Raw genomic sequence first — 17,274 nt, forward strand, 5'->3', positions numbered from 1 at the left:
CATATATATCACATTGATGAAGATTTGTAAGCTCCCTTCTTCAAACCATTGAGATAGTGTGAGATCTCTTAAAAAATGTTTTGTGTTGGAAGCCCATTGCATGTTAATGTTATCATTGCCGTTACAAATATCAGAGAGTATATCATTATTACAATTTTTCAGGATATTTCAATCATCTTATTGTGCATTTACGTATATACTTAGATTGAACTGATATCGACAGAGCGTTACATTGGCTTTTAATCTCAGTAGCAGATCCGAGACTTTTAAAACTAGACCGCAAGTGTGAACCGTGTGAAAAAGGGCCGCGTGGTCACAAAGAGGAATACGCGTGGTAACGAACACCGCGAGAATCATAGAACCTCTAAATAATTATAATGAAGCAGGAAGACATAACTTTTTCACTTGTTTATCTTGTTTAGTCTGCAGAGCCTCCTTTTCCTTTGTTTCGTGGAGCGAAAAGAGTGAGTTCACTAACCCGAGCTAAAGAGGAAATAAACTATAAATAAAACTTAAAATTTTACCCGTTTCGCCACGCTGGTATTACCGCTACATTAACTTTACAAAAGCCAAGCAAAGGTATACTGTCAACTAGAAACGATCCTTTTACGCTGCGCAGTAGAAGCATAGCCACCCCATGGTGTGATTATTCTCTGACTCTGAGAATTGATAAGTAGTTTGAAACCACTGATCAGATCTTAGTTATCGTCGTACCAAACAATTTACTACAACAGAGACAACGTCAACAACATTTACAAAAATTATTACAATTTCACCTAAATTAGAAATTTTCTTTGGCAATTGTGATGGTATTTAGCGTAAATTTCCTGATTAGCGAAATATTAATTATGCAAATAAGCTTTTAGCATATTCACACACGATACCAAAACAATAGGCTCCGTCCCAATTACTATCTTGAATTCTGCTAAGTTTGAAACCAATCGGACTTAACCAAACTTTATGACCGACAACGACAACATAATGAAGAACATAGGAAAAACAATAGCCTCCCCAGAGCTTCGCTCCTTTGGGAGGCTAATAAAACGGAAACATGTAGTAGTAGGCCCTATTTCATCAAAACCTTAAGATCAAGAGACGGGTTTAAAAATATATTTCCACAATTTGTCTCTGATCATTTAGTGGATTAATTTTATATAGGAATATGTTATGTAGGAATATATAGAAATTTTAAAAATTGGAATCGATGGACTAAAAGTTTTCGTTATCGATTGAGCCATGTGCCTATCGAAGGTGGAACACACAAGGAAGGCCAAACTTTTTTCAGATAATATTTTAAACATAGGCCTATTCCTCAAGATATAAGCGATAAAACAGTGGATTGAAGGCTTCGCTTGAAAAACAGCACGCATGTTGGTCGTCCGTAGCCTACTCATTGTGTACTGTTTAGAAAAAATACATTACATACTCTTTTTTCATAACAATAGGTCGCAGGTTCAAATTTCACAGGAAACTGATTGTTTTTTTTTCCTATAAGGAACGGCTATGCAAGCAACTGATCCATCTCTTTTTTTCGTATATTTGTAATATTGTGCATATCATTTGAAAATATATATTCTATTTCTGTTGTTTACATTATGTAGGTATATGGTCTAATAAGTTCAATCGCCATATTTAAAGAATCCACGATTTTAAGCGACAGATGCTTATGTTACTATATTATGTTATTATCAATGCCCTCCCAAATTCATTTGTTCATGTGTGGCATATATGCAGCATCCATCCAAATCGGATCCGAACCGAAATCCGGACGGCGTTTCAGAAGCGCTGAACGCCAGCGCCCCTCTGTTTAAGCCCTGTCCAGACTTAAATTTTAGTATTTGACGAAAACATGTCGAATGCCTACTTAATGACATCACATCATGACCATATTTAGGCACATAATGCCCATATATAGGTACATAATGACCATATATGTGCATACAACCAGACAATTTTTTGAGTGTGGACACAGCTTTCCATACCATTGACTGGATTTTCTGATCGTTTCGGTAGGTTTTCCGATCCGAATATTCGGATTTAGTGTGAACGAAACTCTATAGGCCTACTTCTAGGAAGCCTGTTTTTTTGTTAGTCCTCTCCATCCATACACGTAATTCGTCATCAAAATACTCTCAAACCACTATTAATTAAACACTCCCAGAAATAAAGCTACCAACATCAAAAGCATTTCCGAATCATTATTAGGCCAAACTCGTCTGACCTTGAAGTTATTAATAATAAAAACCTATAAAAAATATTTACATACCTCCATGAAATCATTGTCTGAAATGGCGCACGTTTACAAAATACCAATCCTTCAAAATTAGGTTATTAGGAAATTAATAGGTCTATTTCTAACCATAACCATAATTAATATTCAGAAAAACGAAACCAAACGACGGTCATAACCTCTCAGTTATGATCATACGAATTATGCAAATTATTTTATAGAGAGTAAATTATTGTTACATGGAATCTGTAATGTACATAGATTCGGTTTCAGCTGCAATTTCGATGGCTAATACATGGACCAATAGTGGCGAGAGAATTAGTTGTAAATATTAATTAATGTTTATAAAAACGCAATGACTGGTTTATTTGAGTCTAAAATGGCCTTGAACGAGTATTTTAGTAAAGAAGTTTAATTATTAGAATATTCAGCCAAAGAAATGGTCATGAACTTCCAATGTTCGACTGTGGGGTACAAACTAAGTGTCCGACTAGAGCCTCGGTCAGGGTTCATGGGGAGATATATCATGCCTTTGTATGTCCCAAATTTTGCTTTCAGACCACAATATTAGGGATTGGGAATCAAAATGATGTTATTCAGATAGGCAAATTAATATCTTTGGTCCAACGACTTTGTCGTCGGACCGTAATATTTTTCCCGACCCCTATTGCTGCCTTCACCTCTGCTACCAGTTGTCTCCTCTGCAAAATGCTTTTTTTTCTACTGGATGAATAAAAAGGCAGGTCCCTTGTTTCTATTTTTAGTTTATTTTCTCCGTAATACCAATGTTATACAAAAATACAAAACAATAATAAGAAAATTAATTTTCTATAAAATGTTTTATTGACAAAAGATGGAAGTAAACAGAAAGTCAATTAAAATATTTCCCCTTTCAAGAACGTTCACCAAGTAAACAAATATCTGACTTGCGTAAAAATCAAAATACCGTATATCATTATGAAAATTTAGTACTGTTTATAAAAATGTTTTTATAAAATATGATGAAAATTGATAACTGCATTTGAAAGGCTTGATCTTGTTTATGAACACTGAAACTATAGCAACACTGTAACTATGGAAACAATGAAACTCGCACCTCTTTCAGTATAAAGCACCTTAATTCTATATTTATATTTTTGTTAATAAATCAAAAATATTTTTTTATCAAAATAATATATACAATGCTGATTTCTTATATACTTGGTGTACCCACTGTGATAATTCCTTAAAAAATATTCATAACTTGTGAAAACAAATTTTTAATATAGTTCATAAAATCATGTTTATAATTTTTCTTGGGCACATAATGTATTGAATTAAAGTGATTCTGCCATATACTAAACAATACTGTCTCCATTCTTGCATAATTTTCTGTATAATATACAGTAGAATTTGCCCAATTCAAAAATGTTTAAAGTTTAATATGCATGGTTTTTTTTTTTTTAAATTTCAATGTCATTTAATTTGTCCACACTCTATGTCTGTTATCTAGACAATCAGTTGGGCCTCCTGTAATATTCTTAGCCGAGGACCAGCAGGGACACCGATGCTTTCCAATCTTTCCTCACTTAAGTAAGGAAGCTCTATCATGCCAATGCCCTCCTTTTCAAAGTTTGCAGCATATTTCTGGGGAAAAACATTATTGGTAATTACTGTATATTACTTATAAATTTAATAAAAAAATTAATAACAATCTTTATAACTACTACCATTATTATCTTTCATTATCACTATCACTAATCAACATAATTATTACCATAAACAATCATCATCATACATTAACACAATCATAAATTATCACCACCAGTCAGCATGATTATTATCATAATCAATCATCATCATCATAATCACCACTGTCACCATCATCGTAATCATCATCAATGTCATCATTATCACCATCATAACTACCATCATCACTATATACACATGAATTAGATTCCTAAAAAATAATTTAATAATCATAAAATACACACACTTTGCATGAAATAATTTATATTTACATTACTATACATTAAAAATAGTATATTACAATGACAAAAATTCTCTCAACGTACCTGATACCCTAATTCCTTAAGAAACATAGCCAGGAGGGGTGGCTCCTCACCGAAAAATCTATTTAAAAAAATGGAAAACATTACTAAACAAAAAATACTTAACACTGTCAAATCACAGGCAACATGTCAACAAAGCAAGTTGTTGGGTTTATAATATTTCTAATAACAATAGATTGATTGAGAAGGGATATGCAGACTTCTTAATTACAACATTTACTTAACCAGAGGCTTGAGTTTTAAACAGATTTATGTAATTGTTTAGAGTGGGGGAGGGGGGGGTAGAAGGTGGGGGTTATTTAAAAAAAATTTTATTATTATTATTATTAATCTTCAATTCCTTGTTTCAACGCCTTATATATATTTTCAAGAACACACATTGATTATGACGATTTGTTTTACTTTATATCTTTTTCATTAGTTTTGTTAAGATTCACTTTATATTAAGATGTTTGTATGACGCTCCACCTCTTGATTTCCACCGATATAAATGGTGTATGTCAATAAATTATTATCATATCCATATATGGGCAAATTACAGGTATTCCTCCCATATAGTTTAATTGTTTGGACAGAGCATATGTCCATAGACAGAACATAATTCCTCAATGTTGCAAATTTGTTTCATTAGGTGCCACATGAATATTCATGCTTTGCTTACTGTATAATACCATACAGTTTTCAAGCAAATTCCTATCAACTGTCAAGTCAGTAACCCCCCCACCCCACAGCTTTTACAAGTTCTTTGTTTTTGTGTTATTGAACAGAATTCATTGATGACATAATCACAATCATTCTTACTTTGTAAGTTTCTTTATTCTTTGTGGATTAGCACACTGTGGTAGAATTGGCCGGAATTTTGGCGACGACAACAATTCATTTACGTTCATCATATGCATATCTCGTAACTGATTCACTTCATGCCTCAGTGATTCAACTTCTCTAAGTACTGAACTTTGTGTGCGAAGTTCCGATGAAAGGTGAGCAACGCTCCTGGCTAAGGTAACAACGTGTGACTCTACCCGCGAGAATCTTTTGTTGACCGCTTTGATATCGCGATCTCGTTGTTTTGATGGTCGACTGCCAGCTAAACAAAACAAATAAATTTTTTATTAAAAATTCAACAGGAAAAAAAAAACAAGTAATTCATCAAATTTTGAAGATTACTATATAGCATACATGAAAATTCTAGATTTACTGTGGTTTACAATAGCGCCCTCTGACATCTTTAGGTAGTTTTGCCAAAAGTGCCCTCTACTGTTATTCAAAATCTCCATAATAGAGGTTTACTTGGTACCATAAACTAAAAGACATGTATGAATTGAAGAGGTTGAATATGCAAAGTTGTTGAAATTTAATATAAATTTAAATAAATTGATGAATTAATAATGAATACAGAGGTCAGTTGTTATCATCATTGTCACATCATTGCCACCACCACCACCTTTGCATTTACCTTTTGACTTTGTTATCCCTCTTGGGGTTGATGGTTTACTAAAATGTCTCTTTCCAAAAAAACTTTTCTTAGAGTCCTTCCCTATAGGCTTCTCAGCACCAATAAGTTGCAATATTTCTTTGTACATAGTTTCAAGTGCAAGCAGTTGTGTTCGGATACTCTCAGCATTGACGGGCATCGCGTCCATTTGTTCCTTCTCAAGCTCAGTAGACGTAATTTCCTTGAATTGTTCGGGGTCATTCCTTCGCGTGTCCATCACGCTCTCGCTTGCCGAGTCCTCCTGGTCTTCATACTGCTCATTTTCATCTGTTTTTGTGATAACTAGAAAAATAAAAAAACAAACAATATAAATTCTTTATTAAAAATCTTCATTTTTTTAATGACAAGATAATAAATAATTTGATTAGGAATCTATTGATTTAAACAAATGTATTTTGTATTTGTTGTAAAACTGTGATTGTCGTGTAAATTGGAGACAAAGAAGTGTTGACTACTTTTGCTTAAAATTCATGGGATAAACCAGTAGAGCCATAAGATGAGGTCAGTTATCAACTAAATTAGTTAACTTAATCAACTAGAATAGTTAGTCAACTATGCTAATTGATTAACATTAATAAATAAGTTAATGGGATTATTAACTGAAATTGGGAAGTTATCTGAATATGTGTGCTATATAAATCCTATAAAATAATAATAAACTAGAGGATAAAGCAAAAATAGACATAAAACATGAGGACAGTATATCAACTAGCATAGTCAGTCAACTAAATTATTAACCTAGTTAATATTACCTAAACTTGTTTGTTAGGTTTACTAACCTTGACTAATTGATGGTTGTTGTGATGAGGATGAAGAAGACGGTTTACTGTTTTTCTTTCGTTTCATTTTCTCCAATGCTTTCTGTTGATAGCTTTCTTCTCTGAATATGTTACTCTCATTCTTCATGGAGATTTGTTCATCGTTAATTCCTGAGTATGCCAGTTTAAGGATTCTTTCTTGCATTGACTCCGGCAATCCGCTAATGCTTAACGATCTACGACTCCTGCCAACAACTGGAGAACTTCCAGAAGAAGATGGAGGTGTGTTCCCTGGTGAAAGTTGTGGAAGAGGAGGAGTGTGAGACCTCGTTGAGCACTCACTTGGCTCATAGTTCAGATCAAATTCGGGAGAATCATCGTAGTAATAATTTCTGGTGTTAGTAAATAACCGATCACATCTATTATTAATATCGGATCGTCGTGTGTCTGCGACATCAAATGGAGTACTGGTGTATTGTGGGACTGGCATTTCCTCACTAGTCATCACTGAACTTCCTCTCCTTGAAGATGGGTCATCATAAAATGAAATTCTAGCCTGCATTGAACTTCTTCTTTGGCGAAGTCTTGCCATTTTTGAATCGTCAAATTCACTGTGATTGGGAAACTGGTTTAAGAATGGATGCTTGCGTTTCTTGTCTTGGAACTGATCAAAGGCAGTTTCTTTATATTGATCTGTCTCCTGATTATAATCCACTGAATCCCTTTCCTGGTGGTAATATTGACCTTCGTACTCCTTCCACCATTGCTGTGTTTTCATTGGACTAATCTTTCTGGATATTTCTGGAGTCTGTCTACTGATATGTTCCTGATAGCTTGGCAGATGTTTTTGTAAGTGTCCATTCTCGGCATGGTAATGCTGACTATTCTGCTGAGATCAAATTAGAAAATCCTTTTACAAATTGTTTAACATATTCAAAATTCAATTGAACAAGCACAGTTAATAACTGTGATCTAACACAAACTGATTGTGTAGAAAGCATATGAAGCTTGACATCCCAAATCCAGCGTACTGTGGCTAAATGTTAAGCTGAGTAATTAGCATAAGAATGTGCCAGTATTTGTATACTTCAGTACAAAGAAGTTGTAATACTTTTACTCATAACTTCAGCAATAGTCGATTCCAATAAATGATATATCATTTTAATGCTTATAATACGGAGAATATAAACATATACAAAAGGCAATTTTCTTGTTTTGGTCTTTGATGCTGGATTTAGCATGGCAAGCCCCGTATATGCTGGTTGCTCAGTGGTGCAAAGAAGAGGCCTGAGGCCCTGGTTAAGGTTTCTTCAGGCCCCTAACACGGTGGGCGGCATAGGGCCCAGTGGGTTATGAGCGAAACCCTTGTCTATACCAGTGTTTTCAAACTTTAAATGGCATATTTTGATGTTTCCCAATTCGGCCAATTTGAAGCACAAGGTTCTGACAAAAAAAATGCTGAGTAATATCGACGGGGCCCTAAAATTTTTGGGCCTCTGGCTTTATGAACTTTGCTATACTGGTGATGCTGTATCAGCATGCTGGCGTATTACCAACACTTACCTGTTGTTGGTAGTGTGTTGTCATGTTCTGGTGAGGATTATACCAAGGTGGACGCTGAGTCTTGTTTTCTTGGCTATAATTAGGATATGTTGAGTTCAATCTACAAGAAAAAACAGAATGCATAAATTAAGATACCATAGGTGACACAAAATAAGTACTTTACATACATTCATGTTTTAGTGGAACATAGACAGTTTTTTCTCACAAATATTTTGGCTACCACTGTGGTGTTTCTCAACATGTGATATTCAACTGTGATTGTTTAAAAATATTTTTCTTTCTTGTTGGTTACTGTTACTGAAATATGTTGGTAAATTGTATTGATTAAAATTAAGTTTTGGGTTTTCCTTGTGCCAGTAATTATTGAAAGCATTTTTATATACAAATATGGTTGCATAAAAATACCTTTCTTGTTGGTTATTGCTACTGAAATATGCTGGTAAATTGTTTTCATTTCTGTTCATGCCCATATGCTGAACTGGTGGCGATTTGAAGAGTGGGTCAGGCCTTTGAGTGGGCTTCTCTTCCCTGGGTGAGATCTTGGGACGATCCAGCAAGGCCTGGGCTCTTGGGCCTTCAAGTTTATCCTCAACATGTGATGGCTGGAAATTAAATACAAAACAGAAAAAAAAATGGTTTTTTTTTAACAGACATAAATAACATAAATGGTTTTCCTTTTACTATATAGAGTGCCAATTATCCAATTGCCTATTCAAGACTGTAAGTACCCAGTTTAATTGTTTATATTATTTCTCACTTTCCACATACTTTAGGTGTGTATAATTTTATTAATTTTTAATTTTTCAACTTCTCTTTTAGCTATGCTATTTTATCTTAAGCTGATTGCTATTGTTTCACCTGCTGTTCTGCAAGATTGTGGCTGCCGTACATTTGTATTGAAACTTTGTTCCTCTCTGGGTTCATCCTCCTCTAACATGTTTGTTGTTGCTTTGCTTTGGAGAAAATTAATATATTATAATACTAATACATAGACTAACCACATATCCGGAGACATATCGATCCCAGTCAGATTGAACTTTGAACTTCTTCGGATTATCCAGCATATCATTGATTTTCTTCTCGTCATCCATGTTATTATTCTCATCTTCGTCATCAACGTAACCATAATTCCATCTTGCTGGTGGTGGAGCAGGTTGGATCAACTCACCGTCATCATAGCCCTGTACAATTTTTAAAGAGACAATGACTTTAACAAAGTAGAACCATTTCTCAAACCTTCTTTTTCATTACAACTGTGATCATATATAACCACCACACCACCCACTGTCAAAAAATAATTGGTTTTTACCGCCATCAAAATCTTAACGCATAATATATAACTATGATTCTATATTTTTTGCAAAGATTTTTAAATTTGCTAGTAATCAATTTAAAAAATATAGTTTTGTAAGTCAGAAAAAAAGAAAATATATTATTTAATAGCTTTACTATCTTGTGCAACAGGTTATGAACTTTGCAACAACCTTAGTAATGATCTAAAAATACAAATACCAGTAAATTTTAATTCAAACTTATAAATGATTTTATTTTTTACTCTTTCCATCATAAAAACTGCAAATATGCAGGGTCAGAAAATGTTTAATTTATGGTTTTACTGTACCTGGTAGTTGATACTGCCCCCTGGTGCCGGGCTATCTAGCAAATTCTTTAGCCTTTCCTCAACAGTCACTGACAACACTTCCCTCACAGGAGAATTAGATTTCTAAAGGAAAAAAAAAAAAAAATCAGATTTACTGATACAACAACAATGTGTGCTTGAATTGGTCTGCAATTTTTTGACCTTATTCATATTAATTTGTTTTGCGTTAATGAAATTTCTACACAATTTTGTGTTCTTCCCACCATGATTAAATACACTATTTAGTTTGCTACAAATAACTTTCTCAATGATACCACAAGTTGCATATTTTAACACAATTTGTTACTATTCTTTCAAATCTTCCAGCTGATATACTTGGGAAAAAAATGAAAAATAATCAATTGGAATGCATGTTTTAGTGGCTGAATAATTGCAAAGAAAACATGTATTTTGTTACTTAGTTCCAGTTCCTCTTTGTGGGCTTGAAAACACAAAGCTACTTTAAGTTCTTTGTTAATGAATTATTTCTGCTTAGAAGGAACACTTAAGAAATACTAAATGTTTTACGAGTTACTAGGCTGTGAGTTCTGGATTGTGGTACAATTACAAACCCTCTTAGGGGACATCCATAACTTTCAAAAGAGTACAAAACATGTTTTAGAGTGAGGGGGTAGAAAGTGTGTACTGTTTCATGAAAAAAGGGCATCTCAAAATGACACAAATCAACATTTTATTGTGTACTCTTCCAGGGGGAGGGAGGGGGTAACAGAAAAGAGAATGTTTTTTTAATGAAAATAATGGATGACTCCTTAAAGATCATACATTGTTTTCATCACTTTTGTAAGATTACAAAACATACGGTTTAGTAAGAGAGCGGGTTGACAATGTACTCTTTTATGAAAAAGATAAAATGACTTCAAACTGATAAGAATAATAATTTTATTGTGTGTTCTTTCCGGGGGGAGGAGGTTACAGAAGATAACTTACTAATAAAATAACTTACTGAAAAACTATTAGCATTTGACCAAGCTGATAACGGTTTCTTCCTGGGTTCAGGCCGGACAGAATATCTATTACTTTTTTCCCAAGTAATTTGCTCTCTCCTTGTTTCAACGCCTTGCTGGGAGACGCCACGAGAATCTAGCTGGGTTGTTGACTAAAATTATAAAATAGATTTTACAAAAATGCAAATACTATGATAATGGAGACCCTTCTGGAAACAAGACCCTTTGCAGGGACTTGGTGCATTATCCCCAATATCTTCCTAAAAGTTGCTTTTGTTTATATTTTAGCATATTAAGTCTTTTTATTTGTATTTTATGAAGATATAAATAAATCAAATCAAATGATGATACAGCTTCTATATAAAAAAAAAAAATTATCAAATGATCATAGACATTGGAAGTACACTCACCATAAGTTTGTCGATTCGTTGCACAACGATTGGTTGACTCTCCTCATGACCCCTAGGGGTCATGCTACCTGGTAATATGGGCTCAGACACGATATTCATGGTGACGGGGCAACTTTGGTTTGCTTTCACTTCATAGGAGTCGTTAGATCGGTATGTAACTAAAAATGACAGTAAAAACCATGAGATAATAAAACTGCCAGCGCCTTGTAACCCTTGGCAAAAGGCGTGGTATAAATTTTGATATTGTGCAAATAGCTATATAAAGTTTAAACAATATTACTTAAAAACACACTAGAGACGTTCTTATTAAATTATATTATTCTTTTTAAACCACTTTTTGTGCATGTGATTAATTATTAATTAATAATCACATGCATATTAAGTTTAAAATTTTAAAATTGGAAACATCGTCAATCAACTTGAAGTAATTATTAGTTAATCACTTTAAGTTAGTTGGTATTGAGATGCCAAATCTATAACCAACTTCTGACCAAATGAGTATAAGTACTTAATGGGCCTATTCAACCTTCATGAATCAACTGCATTGTTCATATTGTTTACCTTGTTTTATTTTGTTTGAAAATCAATTGAAAAGGTTGGACTTCAGCAAGCTACTTTGTATAGGGATCTACTAACAAGGATTAAGGATCACGTTCAGGATTTGAAAATATTTTTGGTGAGGGTGTTTACTATTTACTATCATATAAGCTTGTACTAGGCTGGTAAATAATTTTTTTTTTTAAATAAAAGAATTAAAATGAATCTATGTAATGTATTCTACCAACTCTTTCCAACTCTTCTAATCTTGGGCTTGAAAACAATCTTTCAAAATCCTCATTATTTTTATTTTCCATGAAATTTTTTTTTATGAGGCTCCTAAAATTGACGAGGGCAGGGACATGGAACTAGCAATTAATTTTAATTTGCAATTAATTTTACTTTACCTGACATAAGCCTGTGTGAGATTGACCTATCATGGAAGCTTCAACAACCTATCTACCTAGTTTTTATAGAGATTAATTACAATTATTAAATATACATATAAAACATAAAAGCAGCCTATCTACGAATGTTTGAATTAACCCATTTTGTTGCCGAGCTGAAAATAACGATTAAATTATTCTTACCTATAGAATCAGGTTTTTTGAAGCTGTTCAGAGAATTGAAAGACTGAAAAGAATAATAAAAAGTACAGTAAAGTAACACAGGAAACTCATAAATAAATGACAATAATATATTTCGAAAGTCTGGAAGGGTGGTTAAACAATTAATTATAAATTACCTTCCGGTAAATGATGTGTAACTTTCTCATTAAATCAAGAGTAATTCACTGAAATGTCAAGAGAATCTATAATATGCTATTCCTTAGAACCACAATTCTAAAAAACACATGGTGTGTCAGAATTCATATTATTATTAATTAAATCACAACAAACATGAAATAAATAGACAATATATTAAGAGCATTACACATTTATAATAAATTACTTCCATCTGTAACTCAACAATAACTTAGTGTAATTATTCGGTTTACTGTAAATGAAAATTGACAGTTGGATTAAGTGGAAATGGTGCAAAAAAGTAGGAAGTGAATCATGGACAAGTCTAAATAAGCAGAAATAACACTATTATGAATGTTATGTTCCTCAAATATTATTGTAAGACAAAGAAATTATTTAATTAAATTACCGATGTTGCAATACATTAAGACAAACAATACATTTGTTTTAATACAATAAAGACATGAAAGAATAAAAACAAGAATAATGGTTCTCCCACTCCTCCTAAATAAAAAAACCCCTGCAATTAAAACCACCTCAAAGACAATTTTCCTATGGTCCCAAATTTACAAACTTCTTTTATTTTTATTATTGTAATTAGAGACCAAAGCTGCTACAGACATCCCTGGTTACAAAAGTGGTCTTTAATTGGAGGGAAACCTGTATTTGTAAACATTTTTACAGTGTGAATTACCTAGCTATTCACATCATGAAGAAGTATAGTTAAATGCTCATAGCATTAAGCCAACCCTTGGGGGATTACTGTAGTAGGCCTACTTATCTCCCACTTAGATTTTCTTAGCATGGGAAGCTGCCTGAAATCATCACAGACAGTACCCTCATATTAGATTTTAAATCCTTTTGAATTCTTCTAGGAGAGAAACCCATTATTTATCTCCCTATCAGATTGTTTGAATGAGAAACCAGTACTCTATACCCATTGTTCACAGGGTTATTTTTTGTCTTAATAGCAGATGATAAGTGCTTTTTGTCACTTACGTGAGTACTTATGGTGTCTTCGCGAGCAAGCATAAACTTAGAACTGCTTGGTCTGGACAATGTTGAGGTATGTTGATCATAAGACTCCGTAGTATGGATGCTACCATTTGTTGTTGATTTCTGTCAAAAAATAAACAAATACTATTTAAAAACACATCATTAAAAACTGCAGAGGTAATTTAACAAATATTGTAGATTTTGGGAACTGACACCAGTTGTAAAGAATGACAATTTTATGTACAATGCTCCACTACAATTTAAGAAACCTCTAATTCTGAGATCCCTCTAATTCAATACCACTTTTTCCAAGAACCAACAATCTTCAATCTTTTAAAACAAAGCTAATACTTCAATTAGAGACCAAACCCTGGTCCATGCCTTAAATCACACCACATTTTCAGGTCCCAAAGTGGTCTCGATTTGGAGGGCAAACTGTACTTATATTCTTTAGATCAAACTTTGCGATTGCTATTTAATGAAACATATTTAAAACACATACAGTGTAGCAACAATCTTAATTACAAATGATATCAACAATTCTTATTTTAAAAAGCCTTAATAATAAAAGATAACTATAAATCACTATCAGCAAATAAAATAGCAGTGTAGTTTTTAGTATCAGAACCAATTTGTATTTTCTATAATACAAAAATACAGTAGAAAAAGAAAATTCCTTGATTAACCAAATGCGACACCATTTTTAAAAAATGTTAGAACCTACTAAAAGTATGAGATAGCACTGATTTAATAACTAAAGACGAGCTAACTATTATTAAACAAACCTTAGTATTCCCTTGTTGTGGTAGAACTGTCATTGTGAAGTGATTTCCCAAACAAGATCCTGCAACTGAATGGCTCAGCTCTTTACAACATTTATACTTATAGGATGTTAAAATAAGTCATCGCATTAAAACCACTTCGTCATTGAGAAACCACTTAGAGAAACCGTCGGTATTGCACTAAACACTATTCATCAGGATGTACAAGAACACCCATGATTACACGCGCACGCTCTCACAGACGTCTTCACACACCCATTGTCATTATTCATACATCACTAACAAAGGCCTAGAATACGAATCAATTCCAAAATCAAGAAATTCATTTATACCCCGAGGAAGATTCACACAAACGTTTGATTCCGCCTTCCTAATTCACTTAGCACTTAATTACCCAAACAGGTCTATACACGGGTCTGAACTTTTATGTGTTATTACTAATACTAGTAATGTTTAATTTATAGTAATACTAGATCACATATATTATATTAAGAAAAGGAAGTACTAAAATTGGATGAATTAATAAAAGTGGGTTATTGAATTATGACCTTAAACTATCACGCAAATCATTTCTTTAACCTTTAATTCAACTATAAAATTCCTAGAAAGACCACGACCTTCAATTATCAGGGTAGAAACTTTTTTTATGTAATAGTTTTAAAAAAAAACATGCCAAATCATAACAATAAAAATTGTAATCAATATAACAAAAAATATTAAATCTTTTACATAAAAATAAATTAAAATAAATCTAATAATTCTCTTCTAATACTAATGGTCTGGTTAGATATTTATTTAAAATGTGCTTACATTAAAAATAATGCCCATTATTTTTCAGTATCATGCATTTTAGAAACATCAACTTTAACCCTTTGAACTATAGACTTTATCAAGTAACACTAAATAAAAAAAAATAGATTTGTTTATTAAGCGTGACAGGTGTGTTGATGTCTGTCGGCACCAATCATCAAGTCTTGAAAGACAGAATTAGACAATTTCTCTGATCATCTTTTCAGGTAGAGGACAAGGTTGTACCGCATAGGATCATCAGGTTGCTCACTTCCTCAGAATATGTAGTCATCCATTTGTTTTTCATCTCACAAACAACAAAATAACATTTAGCTTTATTAGTCACTAATATGAGAAAGGGGAAAGTAGATTAGTAGTGGTGCCAGTATTTGTCTGATGTAGGGGTCGATGTCCCTGACGACAGATGCAGAGGGGTTGATTTTTCAGAAACTGCAAATGGGCCTGGTCGGGAAGACACTCAGAAGCCTTCGAAAGGGGTACATGCATAAAATTCCCAGCTGCCCCGATGCTGCCCATCCCCCTTTACTGGTGCCATCTCTGTTTAGGAGTAGATGAGGTCCAGAATCACAACAATGGTTAAGATGATTTTAAAGTCAGGCTCCAGAGGAAAAAAAAAATTTTTATATGTTGTAGAACTGATTTTTCTAAGACAGAAAAAAGTTGTTTGACGAAAAACTGGGGAACGGTGAACGAGATACAGATTTTTGAATATTTAAAAACTGGGACAAAAGGAGCGTAACCGCCCATTTTTACACCTTTTTCCCCCAGTTTTTAAATATTCAAAAATCTGTATCTCATTCACCGTTTTTTTTCTCAGTAGTATATTCAGAGAAGAGCATGGGAGGGGGAAACAATTTTCCTGTTTTTTTGTTTTGTTTTGTTTTTTTTTCTAAAAATTGCAAACTTTGCTCAAATAGATTCTCAAAAACAGTCCAGTCTCTATTCTCCTAAAATCCTTAAATCAAATAGTAGGCCTACATTATGGAAGATAATGGGATCCCATTAACTGACGTGTGAAAAAAATGCAATTGTAAAATTATTAATTTTCACGTGTAAGAGTTAAAAATAAATCAAAGAACAGTTTTGATGTTTGCAAGTCTGATACCAACAAGATAACTTCTATCTTTTCTTCAGGGAATTTACTGACAGTTACACCACACTTATATCACAAGCTCTGTTTACTCTTATCATTTCCTTCCAAATATTTTTTTATAATTAAGACATGACACATATTTCACTTTACATCATTTTAAAACTCTTTTTCAATTTCAATTGCAAGTCCTATTCTGTGGCATATCCATGAGTCTTGTAATGGAGACCCTGATGGGTGGGGGGGCCAGATGGTAAAGTGGGGGCCCGATGATTAGGTGAGGGGGGCGCTAACTTGCCAAATAAGGTGATAAGAGGTGATTTTTATCTACTTCATTGTGACTTTTTTTGCTTTGAACATTTTCAATGCGACAGACGGGGACAGCTACTAGGTGGATTGGGGGGAACTTGGTTTTTTTTTTAGGGGGAGTAATCCCATTTCCGCATCCTTCTCCATCCCCCAGTCCTATTTAAGATATAATCTACTATAGAAACTATAAAATAAAAGTTGTCCTTTTATTTAAAAAAATGTTAATGATAATGAGCACTTACGTCAAATCGTTTCCTGATTTGTGACACAAGATTGAGAACTGCCTTCAGACTGCCTTCAGCAAGATCTATGGAGAAAAAATACTTAATTAATACGTCAATAATTTTATGAAAACATATGAAATCTGTAGGACAATGCGTGGGTATGTTTGATGAGTAGATATCTGTATGAACTGTGTGATCAATGAATAGGTACCCTGATGAGGCGCTTTGTTGACCTGTGCCCATCAAACATGTTGATCTTTGCAGGAACTCATATTGTAAATCCTGTGAAGACTATTAAACTATTATGCCCATATATGGACATGATGATGTTAATATTAAATCCAAATATGGACATATCATATTTATTGTTGACCAAAAATTTGATGGTGTGGACAAGTAGTCCTGTCTAGATTATAAAATTTTATTTGATAAAAAAAGCGACATGCCTTAAAATATGTGGCAAAGACAAGCCAACCAGTCACTAATCGCAAATCCTGTTTCAGAGATAATGGCCAAAACATGCTGGGATGTCAACATTTTTTAAATCTAGTTCATTTCGCTAAACTAACCTTAATAATACTAGAAATTACAAATTGCAAGTGAAGTGCTGCGAAGTAAAACTGCATAAAATGTTCTTCGAACAAAATTATTTATGCGAGTCAAGTGAAAATA

The 17,274-nt window shown here is 33.3% G+C and overlaps 1 protein-coding gene across 4 annotated transcripts in view; it reads right to left on the reverse strand.

The window, feature by feature from the left end:
• Window positions 1–3,050: 3,050 nt before the first annotated feature.
• The window catches only part of LOC117115981, a 33,041-nt gene continuing 18,817 nt past the window's right edge, over window positions 3,051–17,274 (reverse strand). For 2 of the 4 annotated variants that reach the window (XM_033259904.1, XM_033259906.1), the window contains exons 4-17: window positions 16,621–16,685; window positions 13,391–13,510; window positions 12,239–12,281; window positions 11,112–11,269; window positions 10,701–10,853; window positions 9,719–9,820; window positions 9,096–9,278; window positions 8,503–8,699; window positions 8,098–8,197; window positions 6,556–7,423; window positions 5,738–6,058; window positions 5,083–5,368; window positions 4,285–4,342; window positions 3,051–3,856 (exon numbers count right to left, since the gene is read on the reverse strand). In XM_033259904.1, the coding sequence (XP_033115795.1) occupies window positions 3,719–3,856; window positions 4,285–4,342; window positions 5,083–5,368; window positions 5,738–6,058; window positions 6,556–7,423; window positions 8,098–8,197; window positions 8,503–8,699; window positions 9,096–9,278; window positions 9,719–9,820; window positions 10,701–10,853; window positions 11,112–11,269; window positions 12,239–12,281; window positions 13,391–13,510; window positions 16,621–16,685 (2,792 nt within the window). In that variant the 3' untranslated portion in view covers window positions 3,051–3,718. Of the gene's footprint in view, window positions 3,857–4,284; window positions 4,343–5,082; window positions 5,369–5,737; window positions 6,059–6,555; window positions 7,424–8,097; window positions 8,198–8,502; window positions 8,700–9,095; window positions 9,279–9,718; window positions 9,821–10,700; window positions 10,854–11,111; window positions 11,270–12,238; window positions 12,282–13,390; window positions 13,511–14,172; window positions 14,540–16,620; window positions 16,686–17,274 lie in introns of those variants that run through there. The other 2 variants (XM_033259905.1, XM_033259907.1) reach the window with 2 other exon arrangements.

Source organism: Anneissia japonica, unplaced genomic scaffold (assembly GCF_011630105.1).
Source record: "Anneissia japonica isolate Jap-2015-1 unplaced genomic scaffold, ASM1163010v1 scaffold287743_len2803612_cov181, whole genome shotgun sequence".
NCBI classification, from domain to species: Eukaryota; Metazoa; Echinodermata; class Crinoidea; order Comatulida; family Comatulidae; genus Anneissia; species Anneissia japonica.